Source organism: Salvelinus fontinalis, chromosome 13 (assembly GCF_029448725.1).
Source record: "Salvelinus fontinalis isolate EN_2023a chromosome 13, ASM2944872v1, whole genome shotgun sequence".
Lineage (NCBI taxonomy): Eukaryota > Metazoa > Chordata > Actinopteri > Salmoniformes > Salmonidae > Salvelinus > Salvelinus fontinalis.
This window is the reverse complement of record NC_074677.1, coordinates 3,909,753-3,927,332: the sequence shown is the minus strand read 5'-3', so window position 1 is coordinate 3,927,332 and position 17,580 is coordinate 3,909,753. Positions and strand designations below refer to the sequence as shown.

At 41.5% G+C, this 17,580-nt stretch overlaps 1 protein-coding gene across 5 annotated transcripts in view; it reads left to right on the top strand.

Annotated features, from left to right (window-relative positions):
* Nucleotides 1-6,895, top strand: part of LOC129867947 (uncharacterized) — a 35,356-nt gene extending 28,461 nt beyond the window's left edge. For all 5 annotated transcript variants that reach the window (XM_055941447.1, XM_055941446.1, XM_055941445.1 and 2 more), the window contains 16 exons: nucleotides 599-1,254; nucleotides 1,683-1,786; nucleotides 1,972-2,115; nucleotides 2,218-2,379; nucleotides 2,488-2,580; nucleotides 2,686-2,835; nucleotides 2,979-3,112; nucleotides 3,254-3,450; nucleotides 3,756-3,988; nucleotides 4,198-4,269; nucleotides 4,498-4,772; nucleotides 4,936-5,057; nucleotides 5,266-5,492; nucleotides 5,642-5,799; nucleotides 5,968-6,071; nucleotides 6,301-6,895. In XM_055941447.1, the coding sequence (XP_055797422.1) occupies nucleotides 599-1,254; nucleotides 1,683-1,786; nucleotides 1,972-2,115; nucleotides 2,218-2,379; nucleotides 2,488-2,580; nucleotides 2,686-2,835; nucleotides 2,979-3,112; nucleotides 3,254-3,450; nucleotides 3,756-3,988; nucleotides 4,198-4,269; nucleotides 4,498-4,772; nucleotides 4,936-5,057; nucleotides 5,266-5,492; nucleotides 5,642-5,799; nucleotides 5,968-6,071; nucleotides 6,301-6,599 (3,130 nt within the window). In that variant the 3' untranslated portion in view covers nucleotides 6,600-6,895. The remainder of the gene's footprint in view (nucleotides 1-598; nucleotides 1,255-1,682; nucleotides 1,787-1,971; nucleotides 2,116-2,217; nucleotides 2,380-2,487; nucleotides 2,581-2,685; nucleotides 2,836-2,978; nucleotides 3,113-3,253; nucleotides 3,451-3,755; nucleotides 3,989-4,197; nucleotides 4,270-4,497; nucleotides 4,773-4,935; nucleotides 5,058-5,265; nucleotides 5,493-5,641; nucleotides 5,800-5,967; nucleotides 6,072-6,300) is intronic.
* The last annotated feature ends 10,685 nt before the right edge of the window (nucleotides 6,896-17,580 follow it).

Sequence of the window (17,580 nt, the reverse complement as noted above, 5' to 3'; positions counted from 1 at the left end):
TTATGGAAATGTTATGTTTCCGATTTTTTTTAATACATTTGCAAAAAATTCGAAAAACCTGTTTTTGCTTTGTCATTATGAGATATTTTGTGTAGATTGATGAGGAAAAAATTATTTAATACATTTTGAAATAAGGCTGTAACGTAACTAAATTTGGAAAAAGGCAAGGGGTCTTGAATACTTTCCGAATGCACTGAATGTCTGTAACAAATTAATCAAATCAAAATGAATTTGTCACGTGCCCCGAATACAACACGTGTATACCTTAACGTTAAATGCTTACTTGCAAGCCCTTAACCTACAATACAGTTCAAGAAATATAGGTAATCAAACATTTACTAAACAAACAAAAGTAAATAAAAAAATTGTGTGAGAAGTTATTCAAGTTACAACCTCTCTTTGTTTTTTAGAACTGCGCAAGAGAGATTAGCAGTTTTCTTTCAGATCCTGTCCTTCAGTGTATATAATGCTTAATGTTTCATTGAGACAAACTGACAGACAGACAGTGTGTTCTAAATGACTTGAAATAATAATATGTTATGGGACTTGATGACAGTGTATGACACTGCTCTGTAATGAAAATGTTTTTTTCTTCTAGATATAGGAGTGCCATTTTGCCTAGCAATCCACTGTACATCCGATGGGAATGTTTCCGATTTGTTTTGGCCATAACGGTCAGCATCAATAGCTCTCTTCTTTTTGCTTTTCTCCACTACAAAAAGGAACTCTGGATTTTGTCCTACATTCTGGGCCTTTTTTGCTGGATTGACATGTATATCCGTTTGCATGTTGCTTTTTACAAGGACAATCTCAAAGTGGACACGCTGGAAACGGCAAAACACTATGTGAAGACAAGCTTTCTAATAGATCTCATCAGCTGTTTTCCCTGGGAAGTTATTGGCTGGATGGTGGTTTCCCCTTTTGATGAGAATGGATTTTACTCAAACAGTGAAGCGCTGCACCTATATGCATATCTCAGAGCCCCACATCTTCTCCAGTTATATCGGATTCCTCTTGCATTTTCATTCTGGCAATCAGGGATTGCAACCGAAAAGACGATTGTCACATTTGCTAAGTTCTTTCTGTATAGCGTCCTTTTTCTTCACTTCAGCACTTGCATCGTTTTTGCAATTGTATGCCCTCCAGCAGACTTGTTTGGTGACACAACCAATTACTTATTGCCTATGATAAAGCACAACTGTTCATCACAATCCTGGGTGTATCACATGGACTACACGTTTAACGTAGTGTACGGTAGGTTCTAACTCAACTAGTTTGTTTTACTGCTACTATTGTTGTACTACTATCTTAACCATATACAGTACCAGTCAAAGGTTTGGACACAGAATGCCTAGAGTGTGCAAAGCTGTCATCAAGGCCAAGGGTGGCTATTTTGAAGAATCTAAAATATATTTAGATTTGTTTTAACACTTTTTTGGTTACTACGTGATTCTATCTGTTATTTCATAGGTTTGATGTCTTCATTATTATTCTACAATGTAGAAGATAGTACAAATAAAGAAAAACCCTTGAATGAGTAGATGTGTCCAAACTTTTGACTGGTACTGTATAATATCATTAAATTACACTACAACATAGGTTATCAAAAAGAATTTGTTATGGAAAGTGTGTAACTTACTTGAGAACTTTGTATTGTCATGGACAACTCTTCTTTCCCTCAGAAACGGCTACCTTCACAGAACTGTATTCCATAAGTTTATATTTTGCTACTGCAACTCTCAGTGGTGTAGGCTATGGTGATATACATCCTTATCTAACCTCTATGGTAAGGTTATTCAAATTACAAACAGTTTCAGGATCAATTAAGTCATAAACAACTCAAGATCACAGCAATATATATATATATTTTTTTTAAAGCTACTGTAAAAGGTTTATACGGTTATTATTAAATGTACAGTATTTGAAAGTAATTATATATATATATTTTTTTTTTTGTGTGTGTCTTTGCAGAAAATGACCATGGTCTTCATAATGGTGTCTGGAGCATTGTATTGTGGTTATGTGGCTGGTACATTTGCTGCTATGTTAGCCAATGCAGATGCTACAAGGGCAGCTTTTACTGAGAAAAAAGAAAGCATACAACTCTTCTTGAAGGTAAGGTTTTTATTTTTGTAGATGTGATATCGTTTGTAGCAACATCTGTTGCTTACCTGTTGTATGTTTTGAGGTCTCATTATGTGCAATTCTCTGCCTTAGAGTCAGAACATTACAGGGGCTCTATATCACAATACTGTGAACTTCTATGCTTTCAAATGGATAAGAACGAAAGGAATAGACCAAGACACACTGTTTGAGTATTTGCCATCGTCTCTACTCGGAGATATATCTACCATTATCTACTCTGACCTTATTGCAAAGGTACATTTATCAATTTATATTTTTAGCAGCTTAGACTACCTTGATTTAATGTTGTGACTAAAGTAAATATACCGGTATGCACTTATTATTATTATTGTTTAATTTTAGGCATTTGGACTTGATATCAAGAGGAAGCAGCGAAGGAACTCAGTGGCACAACATTTATCCCCACTCGAGAGAACATTATCTGGAAAGCTTGATGTAAAATAATTTGTACTTTTTCCAGCTCATAAATATTTTCTTCAAATATTTTCCTCAAAATTAATTCTGGAAGCTAAGTTTATTTTTGTTATGCCAACTCTACAGGGACCCTTTTTTCACAAAATTCTGAGGAAAGAGAGTGTGGACCAATTGGAAACAGATGGAGGATTCATTCGGTTACTAGCTAGACAGATTCGACCGTGCCTTTACAGAGCTAATGACCTGATATGCAAAAGAAATGACTTTGGATCTGAGGTGTGACACACGGCCCTGCTGTGTTAAGGTTTCTATTTTCTATGACAGCAGGGCTCAATCCTAATGACAGGAAAGGGTGTACATGAGAATGTTGCTGTTGCTCTCTTCACCATTTTTGTCATTACTAGCATTTTTTCCCTTAGATGTATTTCATTGAAAAGGGAGAAGTAGAAGTCTTGTCACAGGACGAGTTGACTGTTATCATCAAACTGAATGCGGGACAATACTTTGGAGAAGGGAGCCTTCTGTTTGCAGAACCTCGTGCAACCACAATAAGGCATGATACTTTTGATGACTTAAAGCATAATTTTCTCTCATTTAAATATAAAATGATGTGTCTCTGATCAAATACATTTCAGATTGTAGCATTGTATGTCTTGTAACAAACAGTATTATACTGTTTTCTTGTGCGTCCCAGGGCTGCCACAAATTGTGATCTGTATGTCCTCTCCAAGAAAAGCCTTGATGAAACTGTCAAATACTATCCAGACATTTGCAAACAGATAAAGAAAGCTGCAGAAACGAAACGTGAACAGCTACTGCAAAGAACAATGGACATGTCAAAAGTTCAGAAGAATGTTTCAGCAACTGATATACTTATGAATGACACAGGATGTAAGTTGGCTGGCATTACTTCAGAAATATTGCTATATTCATGTGTTGATGAAATAGAAAGTCCTGCAAAAGCAAATCTATGTAACTTTTATAAGTTTTTGTACTGAGGCACCCTACCACATATTTTTAAACTGCCCCACAAAAATGTTTTGGTGCCAACATTGCTTTTTTTTTATCTTTCAAGTTATAGGAAAAAGTTTTGCTTAGCTCTTTGGTGTAGTATTGCTGCAGCTAACATATTTATTATAATTGTAGCTTTTATGGGTTGCACCATTTATACATGAGCCATTTGTTTCGTCCATCAGATATAAAGCTTTACAAGCACTGCATGGCAGAAGAGGAAAATAAAGCAAAGTTTAAAGACTTCCCATTTCATGTCCGAATTAAGACAAGCATCACTCAATTCTTGATCAGTTTTCTGTTGAACGCCATCAGAATCCACAACACAACAATCAATCCGGAGAGCACAGTACGTGTTGTGTATCAGTACACATCTTGCCTTCTGATCATCATTCTGTTTTGGGCGATAACATATATGGTAGGTGGTACACATTGTTATCGGAATTAGAATTCGTTGTCGCATAATTGTTTGCTATATCCATTAACGGAGTTCTGCTTATTGTATTATTGACCTCAAGGTAAAATATCAGTCAAATATAATAATAATCTGTATGAATATTCGTGTTGGGACACTTGAGTTGTAAGTAGTATAAGAAAATATGAATCATTGATTTCCCTCAATTTCAGCCATCTGTGTTCGATCTTGACCGAGGCATCTTTTTGTTCACTATGATTATCGAATACATTCAAATGATTGAGGTGAGAGACGCAGCTCACGAATTTGTCAGTAATCTAAATAACCACCTTAGGGTCCTTTCAGTCTGTTGATACATTGTGTTTCCATAAATTATAATGTACACTACACCCACCTTTTTGGTTTTAACCTTGTATTAAATAAGCCTGCCTCAATATGCAAATATCCTTCAGAACGGATATGTTTTTCGGTCTTTGTGTGTGATTACATAGACAATGTTATTTTTCTTTCAGATCATTTTGAAATTTCATATTTGTTTCTACGATGAAAGTGGATCATACATCTCAGACTACAGATCTGTGTCACTGAGCTATATGACGAGGAAAGTGGGATACATTTATGATGTCATATGCTCATTCCCATATGCATTTACAATTTTGCATCTCATGAATCAAGTGTCACCGACAACATTTCTGCCCATAATAGTATATGTTCGCACTTTTCATCTACTCCGGATTCTGACTGTACTTGTCTTCATGCACAAGGAGGAGCAATCAATCATAACTAAGTATATGCATTATGTTTTTGTTAAATTTAGCATGTTCTCAATGCTATTTTTACCAGTATGTGTTTAAACAGTTGTGTGATACAATTTCCCACAGTCAAGTTGTTGATTGGTGTTAGTCTTTTGCCTCTAATCTATTTTATCTTCTCTCGTTTTACATTAACAGCTTGCTTGCCATACGAATCATCAAGTACTTGGTCCATGCAATCCTGTTTGTCCACTGTACCGCAGTTTTATTTCTTTTATTTGCTTTGCATGGTGGCTTTAATTCGTGGGTTGGCAACACAGGTAAGGTCAGCTAAAATGGATAAGGCATAATGAATGGTTAAATTAGTTTTGGTAATGAAAATAAATAAATTAATATAATTAATGTATTAATTACCATACATTTATTAGACTTTTGACAGGGGTTTTAGTATGACATGCAGCATTTCTGAGTTTCTAATTATGTAAACACTAGATTTATTTGTATTGTTTTAATGTTTTGTTTTTACAGAAGTGTTTTACCTCCCTGATATTTACACCTACTCCGTATATTGGACTTTAGCAACTTACACAACAACAGGCTATGGTGATATCCGTGCAGTGACATACAGAGAATTGTTATTCTCCATTTTGATAATGATTCTTTCCAAGATGCAAGTCAGTTATAATATGGGACTTCTCTCATCCACTCAAACAAACAAGCAATCACTTCAAGTGGCGTATGAAGAGAAACTGCAGGTATTAACAAAATACTCAAGACTAGATTTTAACTAACTTTTTCAGAGTCAACTTTTGATTTATTGCAATTCGGTCTTCAAAAACTGAAAATGACGTACTTTTGCGAGAGAACTATTTGAGTGACTCATTATCTTTCTATTTTAATGCAGGCAGTCCAAAACTACATGATGTATGAAAACATTCCATCAGCGCTGCAAAATCGCGTAATCCGATTCTACAATTACCGATGGACACGCACCAAAGGGATAGATTCAGAAGAATTGTTCAAAGATACACCTCATTGTATGAAAGTTGAAATTTTCTCAAGGTAACTAGCCAAGCCATCAATACTAATGTCTGCAACTGCTTAGTGATGAAATGTTAAACTGTTACATACTGTACCAAACTACTACTTCATTTGACGAATGATGTGTACAAAAGAAGGCCATGTAGCATGGGCTTATAAAAACCCTTTATTATTTTCTCACCATTTTAGAATAAGCGTGAATCTACTGAAGAAAAATCAGCTCTTCACTCACCTCTCAGAAACATTCCTGCGACACTTGGCAACGAAAATGTTGCTGAAAAGCTACACCTCTGGTAAATTTGAGCATCATGGGCTAAATACTAACTTGAAATTCACCTGCATAACTTCACATTTTGCCCATTTCATTTTCTATGGACTTCATTAACTAAGATTCTGCACCTAACCACTTCTGAAGGAATAATCTGACAGTGTGTACATTACCACATGAGTTATTCACAAGTATTTTGAGTGGGGAACATTGTATACTTTTCGGTATACATGCTGAAATGCGATCTCTTCTAGGGGAATACATCAGTAGAAGGGGAGACTCTGGCCGTGGCATGTTGCTGATCCTGATTGGTAAGGTGAAACTTTGCTCATGGAGAACTGGAAAGGAGGCCATTGAGTATCTTACAACTGGAGCCGCCTTGGGAGTTGACTTGCTGCTGAAATCCAAGTTGTATAGATACACTGCCATTGCTGATAACTATGTGGATATATTTTTCCTGTCAAAAGAGCACTTTGAAGAAGTTGGGTCGTATTACCCAGATGTCATGAATAAGCTGCTAAAGAGAGCCTCAAACGTTATCAACATGTACTAACTGACTAGGTACCCCTTTTCCCTACTAAGGTATACAGGCTGGTCACAATATTGATCAATAGTAGGAAAGCTCAAATGTGAACTCTTGTAATTCTGTTTACAGTTGTTTTTTTGTGACCAAAGATGACTTGTTGACTGAAAAAACATTGTCTCTGTAAATGTACTATTATAGAATATATATTTATATCCGTTTAGGTAAATAATCTAGATGTATAGAAATAATTGACCAAATAAATGTGTTCCAACTGTTTTAAATATGCATGAACCCAATGTGAATAAAGTGTACTTATTGTTTAACTGGATTGCTTCAATATATATATTCATTGAAGTAAATGAAGGAAGAATGACTTAAGTGTTTTTACCCTTTATTTGCCTGGAAAAAAAACAGCACTCCGGAACTATGGCCCTTAGGAAAGAATGGGATGATGGGAGCATTTGTAGTTCTCTTCTTGAACAGCAGAGGGCCCAATTGATTCATACAAGTTACACTAGCCACGTGTGCCTTTTTGTTTGTAGAGGTAATTTCAATGTTCTGCTCTTAGAACCTATAGCCAGCACCTAGATGATCTAGTTTTCATGCATTTTAATAGTGTGATTTCCTGCCAATAATCCCCAGATTCCATAAACATAACATTGCAGTGAATTACTCTTTTTTTTGCCATTTCAATAGGCATTTTTAATTTCATATCTCTGGATGAAGCATGGACATTCGAAAAGAAATACATATTCTGTACACTTACCATTTGTTTATCAGTATTATGTATTGTCAATTATATTGTACTTAATCTCCACAGGACAGTCCACAAAAATAAAGATAAACTTGATATCTTCTTACACTGAACAAAAATATAAACACAACATGTAAAGTGTTGGTCCCATGTTTCATGAGCTGAAATAAAAGATCCAAGAAATGTTCCATACGCACAAAAAGCTTATTTCTCTTACATTTTGACAACAAATTAGTTTACATTCCTGTTTGTGAGCATTTCTCCTTTGCCAAAATAATCCATCCACTTGACAGGTGTGGCATATCAAGAAAGTTGATTAAACAACATGATCATTACACAGGTGCACCTTGTGCTGGGGACAATAAAAGGCCACTCTAAAATGTGCAGTTTTGTAACACAACACAATGCCACGGATGTCTCAAGTTTTGAGGGAGTGTGCAATTGGCATGCTGCCTGCAGGAATGTCAACCAGAGCTATTGCCAGAGAATTGAATGTTCATTTCCCTACCATAAGCTGCCTCCAACGTCGTTTTATAGAATTTGGCAGTACGTCCAACCTGCCTCACAACCGCAAAGCATGTGCAACCACGCCAGCCCAGGACCTCCACATCCGGCTTCTTCACCTGCGGGATCGTCTGAGACCAGCCACCCCAACAGCTGAAGAAACTGTGTTTTCACAACTGAAGAATTTCTGCGCAAACTGTAAGAAACCGTCTCAGGGAAGCTCATCTGCGTGGTTGTTGTCTTTAACTTCCTGACAGCAGTTCGGCCTTGTAACCGACTTCAGTGGGCAAATGCTCACCTTCGATGTCCACTGGAATGATAGAGAAGCGTGCTCTTCACGGATTAATCCTGGTTTTAAATGTACCGGGCAGATGGCAGACAGCGTGTACAGAGTGTGAACAGAGTGCCCCATGGTCGTGGTGGGGTTATGGTATGGGAAGGCATAAGCTACGGACAATGAACACAATTGCATTTTATCGATGGCAATTTGAACGCTCAGAGATTCCGTGACGAGATCCTGAGGCCCATTGTCATGCTATTCATCTGCCACCATCACCTCATGTTTCAGCATGATAATGCATGGCCCCATGTCACAAGGATCATTACACAATTCCTAGAAGCTGAAAATGTCCCAGTTCTGCCATGGCCTGCATACTCACCAGACTTGTCACAAATTGAGCATGTTTGGGATGCTCTGGATTGACGTGTACAACAGCGTGTTCAGTTCCCGGCAATATCCAGCAACTTGATCAACAGCTTGATCAACTCAATACGAAGGAGATTTTTCGCACTGCATGAGGCAAATGGGGCGGCAGGTAGCCTAGTGTTTAGAGCGTTGGACTAGTAACCGAAAGGTTGCAAGATTGAATCCCTGAGCTGACAAGGTGAAAATCTGTTGTTCTGCCCCTGAACAAGGCAGTTAACCCACTGTTCCTAGGCCGTCATTGTAAATAAGAATTTGTTCTCATCTGACTTGCCTAGTTAAATAAAGGTACTTACGTTTTTTTTTTATCCAACCCCCTTCTTTTTTTAATGGTATCTGTGACCAACAGATTTATATCTGTATTCCCATTCATCATGTGAAATCCATAGATTAGGGCCTAATCAATTTGATTAAATTGACTGTAACTCAGTTAAATCTTTGAAGTTGTTGCATGTTGCATTTATTTTTTTAGTTCAGTGTGAATTGATCTGTCCTTGACATTACTGAGGCTAGTTCTCTTCAAAGACTTTATATTTCATAATGATCATGACTGGTAAAGGATTTCAAGGAAAGATGCTGGCTGGGAGGAAGAAAGACCATATCATCAGAGAAAGGCTACATTGTGGTGCTGCCATTGATGTCTTGCGCTCTGGTTGATCTCTTAGCTTCTGAGTTGGGGTTTCCTACTCAGTCACCCACAGAACAGAATAAGATGAATAAGATAAATTGTTGCAGTTGCTAGGCTATATATTATCGCTGCAAATGGGTTGGTCAATTAATCAGGCCTATTTTTAATTTGTTTAGAATCAAAAAGAATAGGCTATAATTGGGCCAAGGTGCTGCAAACATGTTATCTGTAATTGTAAACATGTTATCTGGAGTTGTAAACATGTTATCTGGAGTTGTAAACATGTTATCTGGAGTTGTAAACATGTTATCTGGAGCTGTAAACATGTTATCTGGAGTTGTAAACATGTTATCTGGAGTTGTAAACATGTTATCTGGAGTTGTAAACATGTTATCTGGAGTTGTAAACATGTTATCTGGAGTTGTAAACATGTTATCTGGAGTTGTAAACATGTTATCTGGAGTTGTAAACATGTTATCTGGAGCTGTAAACATGTTATCTGGAGTTGTAAACATGTTATCTGGAGTTGTAAACATGTTATCTGGAGTTGTAAACATGTTATCTGGAGTTGTAAACATGTTATCTGGAGCTGTAAACATGTTATCTGGAGCTGTAAACATGTTATCTGGAGTTGTAAACATGTTATCTGGAGTTGTAAACATGTTATCTGGAGCTGTAAACATGTTATCTGGAGTTGTAGCCGCTATAAGGTTCAGCAATAGATGGTATGCTGGCTGACCAGTTTGTCCTACCCCGCCCAACATTTTACCCATCAGTCACCCAACCTGACATTTCAGATCCATGTTGTTAGATCCCAACAGGGACTGGCGTACCCATTTACTATACATAATTGGCCCTGCAGGCTGATTGACGCCCTGTCACTTTCAGACAATCACCAAGACATGACTAGAGTAAACTGGGCTATATCAAAGCTACAACTTTGAGCGCCTGGGGGGTTGTTTGTGTGGGTATGTGGAATTCATTAGAGAATGAACCAGCATCTCAGTTTAATTCAGATTCTGCATCAAATGTATTGAGCAGCCAATAGCCATGCTAAAGCCTAGGGCTGCATTTATAGGTTAAAAGGATGACAATTATTTAATACTTCATTGCGTAAAAATGTGTTTAGAGAGTGACACGAGGCGGGCATGTCTCATCCCTGTAGCATGAACTCATTTGGAATGATTACCTACATGTTTTCTGTCACATAACAAGCACTCGCCCACAGAGTATGACAACTTTAGAAGTGATGCTGATAGAACATGTAAATGTGATCAAGTCACAATACATTGTCTAAAAGGCATACAGTATATCGGGCTCCCGAGTGGCGCAGTGGTCTACAACACTGCATCCCAGTACAAGATGCATCACTGTAGTACCTGGTTTCAATCCAGGCTGCATCACATCCAGCTGTGATTGGGAGTCCCACAGGGAAGCGCACAATTGGCCCAGCGTCGGCCGGGGTAGGCCGTCATTCTAAATAAGAATTTGTTCTTAACTGACTTGCTTGGTTAAATTAAAAAAATATAACTTGCCACACAAGGAATGCTGCTGTGTATAGAAAACAGTTTAGCACATGGGACCCTTATGTTTAGAGGTAACATTACTTCAGCGGATGTGTAGATGGTAGAGACATTTATCATATCTTGGATCACACAAAAAGTTCCTCTTCATCCCCTAACACTTTCAGAGCCCACTGAATGCAAGGAATAGTTAGGGCTATTTATTTTGACGCTAAATTAAATTATGCAAACTTGTATAAGTGTTTTATTTCATTCATATTTCAGGATTGTGTGCATCTACATAATAATTCAACGGAACACATTACACAGATGATGGAGAGAGTCAGACAGAGATGGAGAGAGTCAGACAGAGATGGAGAGACACAGGCTGCTGTTCTGCCTTGACTTTCACTATGCTGTCTGATTTCCCCCAACATACTGAGGAATGAAAACTGATGCAATTACAGGTTAATTATGGGGAGTTTGTGACAATTATTTATTTGGAAATCTGCCATTAACAATAACACATCAGGTTTTTCTTCAGGCTTATTTATGCTCGTTGGAGACTTGTTGGAGACGCTAATAAAGTAAGACACACGCATCCAGATCTATTTCACTGCTTTATTGTTTCAAGCTGATAAAAAGAAAGGATTCCTGTCACATGAGGACATGTCCACATGACACAGCAAACAAGAACCCAATACAGCCTCACAGACAGGCATTACAGTAGGCTCATTTTCACTGGAAGACACGAAACAGGGTGTACCATTATGGTGAACAACACAGTAGACATGGTAATATTGCTGCTCTCCCCATTCAAATTAGATCACCCAAAGGAAGCAGAGAATCTTTACACACCGAGTGTGTGTTTGTGGAAATGGGGGATGAGTCATTAGCGGCACTGTCATGATTAATCTAATCCTTCCATCCCATTTGTTCCACCTTAACCTTTCCAACTGGTTTCTCTTGTTTTCCTCTCTTCACAACGGCTCACATTGTCCCAGAGTCACACAAACACATACAAGCACACACTCACATTCATCTTTGCTTTTCAACCATAGTTCTCACTTATTTAGTGTTCCCCTTCTATGAAACATACCAGGCTAGTATGAGATAACTGATAGATCACCCTGAACACATCTTCTATTGGATGCTAATGACAAACAAAATAGTTTGCTTTGTTGACCTCAACTCAAGCTTATTTTCAACAGTGACAGTTCACATGACATCACATGCGCCGAATGCAACAGGTTTAGACTTTATAGTGAAATGCTTACTTACAAGCCCTTAACCAACAATGCAGTTTACAGAAAAATACCCCAAAAAATAAATAAAATCACAAGTAATTTAAGATTAGCAGTAAAAATAACATTAGAGAGGCTATATACCGGGGGTACCGGTACAGAGTCAATGAGCTGGGGCACCGGTTAGTTGAGGTAATTGAAGTAATATGTACTTGTAGGTAGAGTTATTAAATTGGCTATGCATAGATAATAAACAGAGAGTAGCAGCAGCATAAAAAAAGTGGTTGGGTAATGCAAATAGTCTGGGTAGCCATTTGATTAGATGTTCAGGTGTCTTGGGGATAGAAGCTGTTTAGAAGCCTCTTGGACCTAGACTTGGTGCTCCGGTACCGCTTGCCGTGCGGTAGCAGAGGGAACAGTCAATGACTAGGGTGGCTGGAGTCTTTGACAATTTTTAGGGCCTTCCTCTGACACCGCCTGGTATAGAGGTCCTGGATGGCAGGAAGCTTGGCCCCAGTGATATACTGGGCCGTACGCACTAACCTCTGTAGTGACTAGTGGTCGGACGGTAGAGCAGGTGCCATACCAGGCAGTGATGCAACCAGTCAGGATGCTCTCGATGGTGCAGCTGTAGAACCTTTTGAGGATCTGAAGACCCATGCCAAATCTTTTCAGTCTCCTGAGAGGGAATAGGTTTTGTCGTGCCCTCTTCACGACTGTCTTGGTGTGCTTTGACCATGTTAGTTTGTTGGTGATGTGGACACCAAGGAACTTGAAACTCTCAACCTGCTCCACTACAGCCCCGTTGATGAGAATGGGGGCGTACTTGGTCCTCCTTTTCCTGTAGTCCACAATCATCCCCTTTGTCTTGATCACTTTGAGGGAGAGGTTGTTGTCCTGGCACCACACGGTCAGATCTCTGACCTCCTCCCTATAGGCTGTCTCGTCGTTGTCAGTGATTAGGCCTACCACTGTTGTGTCATCGGCAAACGTAATGAGGGTGGCCATGCAGTCATGAGTGAACAGGGAGTACAGGAGGGGACTGAGCATGCACCCCGAAGGGGCCCCCGTGTTGAGGATCAGCGTGGCAGATGTGTTGTTACCTACCCTTATCACCTGGGGGCGGCCTGTCAGGAAGTCCAGGATCCAGTTGCAGAGGGAGGTGTTTAGTCCCAGGATCCTTAGCTTAGTGATGAGGTTTGAGGGCACTGTGGTTTTGAACGCTGAGCTGTAGTCAATGAATAGCATTTTCACATAGGTATTCCTTTTGTCCAGGTGGGAAAGGGCAGTGTGGAGTGCAATAGAGCTTGCATCATCTGTGGATCTTTTTGAGCGGTATGCAAATTGGAGTGGGTCTAGGGTTTCTGGGATAATGATGTTGATGTGAGCCATGACCAGCCTTTCAAAGCACTTCATGGCTACAGACGTGAGTGCTATGAGTCATTTAGGCAGGTTACCTTAGTGTTCTTGGGGTCAGGGACTATGGTGGTCTTACAGACTCAGACAGGCAGAGTTTTAAAAGTTGAGTGAAGACACATTCCAGTTGGTCAGCGCATGCTCAGAGTACACGTCCTGGTAATCCGTCTGGCCCTGCGGCCTTGTGAATGTTGACCTGTTTAAAGCTCTTACTTACATCGGCTACGGAGAGCGTGATCACACAGTCGTCCGGAACAGCTGATGCTCTCATGCATGTTTCAGTGTTACTTTCTTTGAAGCGAGCATAGAAGTAATTTAGCTCATCTGGTAGGCTCATGTCACTGGGCAGCTCGCGGCTGTGCTTCACTTTGTAGTCTGTAATAGTTTGCAAGCCCTGCCACATCCGACGAGCGTCGGAGCTTTTGTAGTACGATTCGATCTTAGTCCTGTATTGATGCTTTACCTGTTTGATGGAACGTCAGAGGGCATAGCAGGATTTCTTATAAGCTTCCAGGTTAGAGTCCCGCTCCTTTAAAGCTGCAGCTCTACACTAGCGCAGTGCGGATGTTGCCTGTAATCCATGGCTTCTGGTTGGGGTATGTACGTGCAGTCACTGTGGGGAAGACGTCATCAAAGCACTTATTGATGAAGTCAGTGACTGATGTGGTGTACTCCTCAATGCCATCGGAAGAATCCTGGAACATATTTCAGTCTGTGCTAGCAAAACAGTCCTGTAGCTTAGCATCTGCTTCATCTGACCACATTTTACTGTCTGAGTCACATGTGCTTCCTGCTTTAGTTTTTGCTTGTAAGCAGGAATCAGGAATTGTGGCCAGATTTGCCAAATGGAGGGCTAGGGAGAGCTTTTTTTGCGTCTCTGTGTGTGGAGTAAAGGTGGTCTACAGTTTTTTCCCCTCTGTTTGCACATTTAACATGCTGGTTGAAATGAGGGAAAACGGATTTAAGTTTCCCTGCATTAAAGTCCCCGGCCACTAGGAGCATTTTCCTGTTTGCTTATGGCTGTATACAGCTCATTGAGTGCGGTCTTAGTGCCAGCATCGGTTTGTGGTGGTAAATAGACAGCCCAAAAAAAATATAGATGAACACTCTTTTGGTAGATAGTGTGGTCTACAGCTTATCATGAGATACTCTACCTCAGGAGAGCAAAACCTTGAGACTTCCTTAGATATCGTGCAACAGCTGTTGTTTACAAATAAACATAGACCGCTGCCCCTTGTCTTACCGGAGGCTGCTGTTCTATCCTGCCGATACAGTGTGTAATCCGCCAGCTGTATGTTATTCATGTCGTCGTTCAGCCACAACTCTGTGAAACATAAAATATTACAGTTTTCCCTCTTACGCCGGATCCTGACAAGGCATCCCGATCTCCTTCCGCGATATCTCTGTCTTTTTCTCCTGCGAATGACGGGGATGAGGGCCTCGTTGGGTGTCTGGAGTAAATCCCTCTCGTCCGACTCATTAAAGAAAAATTATTCATCCTGTTCAAGGTGAGTAATCACTGTTCTGATGTCCAGAAGCTCTTTTCGGTCATAAGAAACGGTAGCAGCAACATTATGTACAAAATAAGTTACAAACAACGCAAAAAAAACTAACAAAAGAGCCCATAAAACAGCAGCCATCCCCTCCGGCGCCATTACAGTATACAAGTGAGCATGCATTGGTGCTCGGGAGATTTAACAGGCTGATGAACACACCACAGGACCAGATAAACATTTTCAGCCATACTTAGGTGGATTAAAATGTGGAATGGGGACCTTAGACACCTGAAACCTTATGAGACTGTTGCTTTTTATAGAATGGCTGCAGGATTCTTCCACGGCTCTTGTGCTCCCAGCTTCCTGCCAGCAGTGTCCCTCTGACTCTATGTTAGACACAGCCATGCTCAGATCACAGCACATGTCATCTGCAGCCTAGGCTTGGCTCATAATACAAATCCGATCCTCGTTTGCTAAGTCAAACGACACCGCTGGTTCTGCTCACACTGCCCTACCCTGTGCTTTGACCTCTTTCTCCCCTCTCTCTCCAGATGAAATCTCGCGTCTTGTGACGGCCGGCCGCCCAACAACCTGCCCGCTTGACCCTATCCCCTCCTCTCTTCTCCAGACCATTTCCGGAGACCTTCTCCCTTACCTCACCTCGCTCATCAACTCATCCCTGACCGCTGGCTACGTCCCTTCCGTCTTCAAGAGAGCGAGAGTTGCACCCCTTCTGAAAAAACCTACACTCGATCCCTCCGATGTCAACAACTACAGACCAGTATCCCTTCTTTCTTTTCTCTCCAAAACTCTTGAACGTGCCGTCCTTGGCCAGCTCTCCTGCTATCTCTCTCAGAATGACCTTCTTGATCCAAATCAGTCAGGTTTCAAGACTAGTCACTCAACTGAGACTGCTCTTCTCTGTATCACGGAGGCGCTCCGCACTGCTAAAGCTAACTCTCTCTCCTCTGCTCTCATCCTTCTAGACCTATCGGCTGCCTTCGATACTGTGAACCATCAGATCCTCCTCTCCACCCTCTCCGAGTTGGGCATCTCCGGCGCGGCCCACGCTTGGATTGCGTCCTACCTGACAGGTCGCTCCTACCAGGTGGCGTGGCGAGAATCTGTCTCCTCACCACGCGCTCTCACCACTGGTGTCCCCCAGGGCTCTGTTCTAGGCCCTCTCCTATTCTCGCTATACACCAAGTCACTTGGCTCTGTCATAACCTCACATGGTCTCTCCTATCATTGCTATGCAGACGACACACAATTAATCTTCTCCTTTCCCCCTTCTGATGACCAGGTGGCGAATCGCATCTCTGCATGTCTGGCAGACATATCAGTGTGGATGACGGATCACCACCTCAAGCTGAACCTCGGCAAGACGGAGCTGCTCTTCCTCCCGGGGAAGGACTGCCCGTTCCATGATCTCGCCATCACGGTTGACAACTCCATTGTGTCCTCCTCCCAGAGCGCTAAGAACCTTGGCGTGATCCTGGACAACACCCTGTCGTTCTCAACTAACATCAAGGCGGTGGCCCGTTCCTGTAGGTTCATGCTCTACAACATCCGCAGAGTACGACCCTGCCTCACACAGGAAGCGGCGCAGGTCCTAATCCAGGCACTTGTCATCTCCCGTCTGGATTACTGCAACTCGCTGTTGGCTGGGCTCCCTGCCTGTGCCATCAAACCCCTACAACTCATCCAGAACGCCGCAGCCCGTCTGGTGTTCAACCTTCCCAAGTTCTCTCACGTCACCCCGCTCCTCCGCTCTCTCCACTGGCTTCCAGTTGAAGCTCGCATCCGCTACAAGACCATGGTGCTTGCCTACGGAGCTGTGAGGGGAACGGCACCTCAGTACCTTCAGGCTCTGATCAGGCCCTACACCCAAACAAGGGCACTGCGTTCATCCACCTCTGGCCTGCTCGCCTCCCTACCACTGAGGAAGTACAGTTCCCGCTCAGCCCAGTCAAAACTGTTCGCTGCTCTGGCACCCCAATGGTGGAACAAACTCCCTCACGACGCCAGGACAGCGGAGTCAATCACCACCTTCCGGAGACACCTGAAACCCCACCTCTTCAAGGAATACCTAGGATAGGATAAAGCAATCCTTCTGCCCCCCCCCCCCCCCTTAAAAGATTTAGATGCACTATTGTAAAGTGGCTGTTCCACTGGATGTCATTAGGTGAATGCACCAATTTGTAAGTCGCTCTGGATAAGAGCGTCTGCTAAATGACTTAAATGTAAATGTAATAATCAAATGGGTGTCTCTGAATTGTTCCAAAGAGGAAGAGACCAGGAACGGGTAGCACACAAGACCTCTGGGTGGCTGCTGTCACAATGTCACCCCGCTCGTCGCTCCTCTGTCTCCTCGCATCACTCACGTGTTGCAGCCGAGCGCCTAAGGACCGGCACGTGCCACATCACATGCCGCCCCTCCACCATCCACTCCAAAGGAGGGCCCCCGCCTGACCAGAATAGAAACCATGTTTGGAGATCTGGAGGTAAAGGGGTGAGGGTGGCACTGTGACGAGGCTAAGCAGATAGTGTTTATTCTACAAGTATCCCTCCACCCTTGGCCTGTATACTCCAGTCAGAAGTAACAGAGACCTCCCCTCTGCCACATCTGGCAGTCAAGATGCTCGGAGCAAGTTGTCCTCCTTTCTTACACACGCCTTTCCTATGCACTTCTCAGTAATTGGTATTCAGACTTACCTTATGAAGATGCGTAACGGGCTTTGCAGGCGTGGTTCCCTTGCAA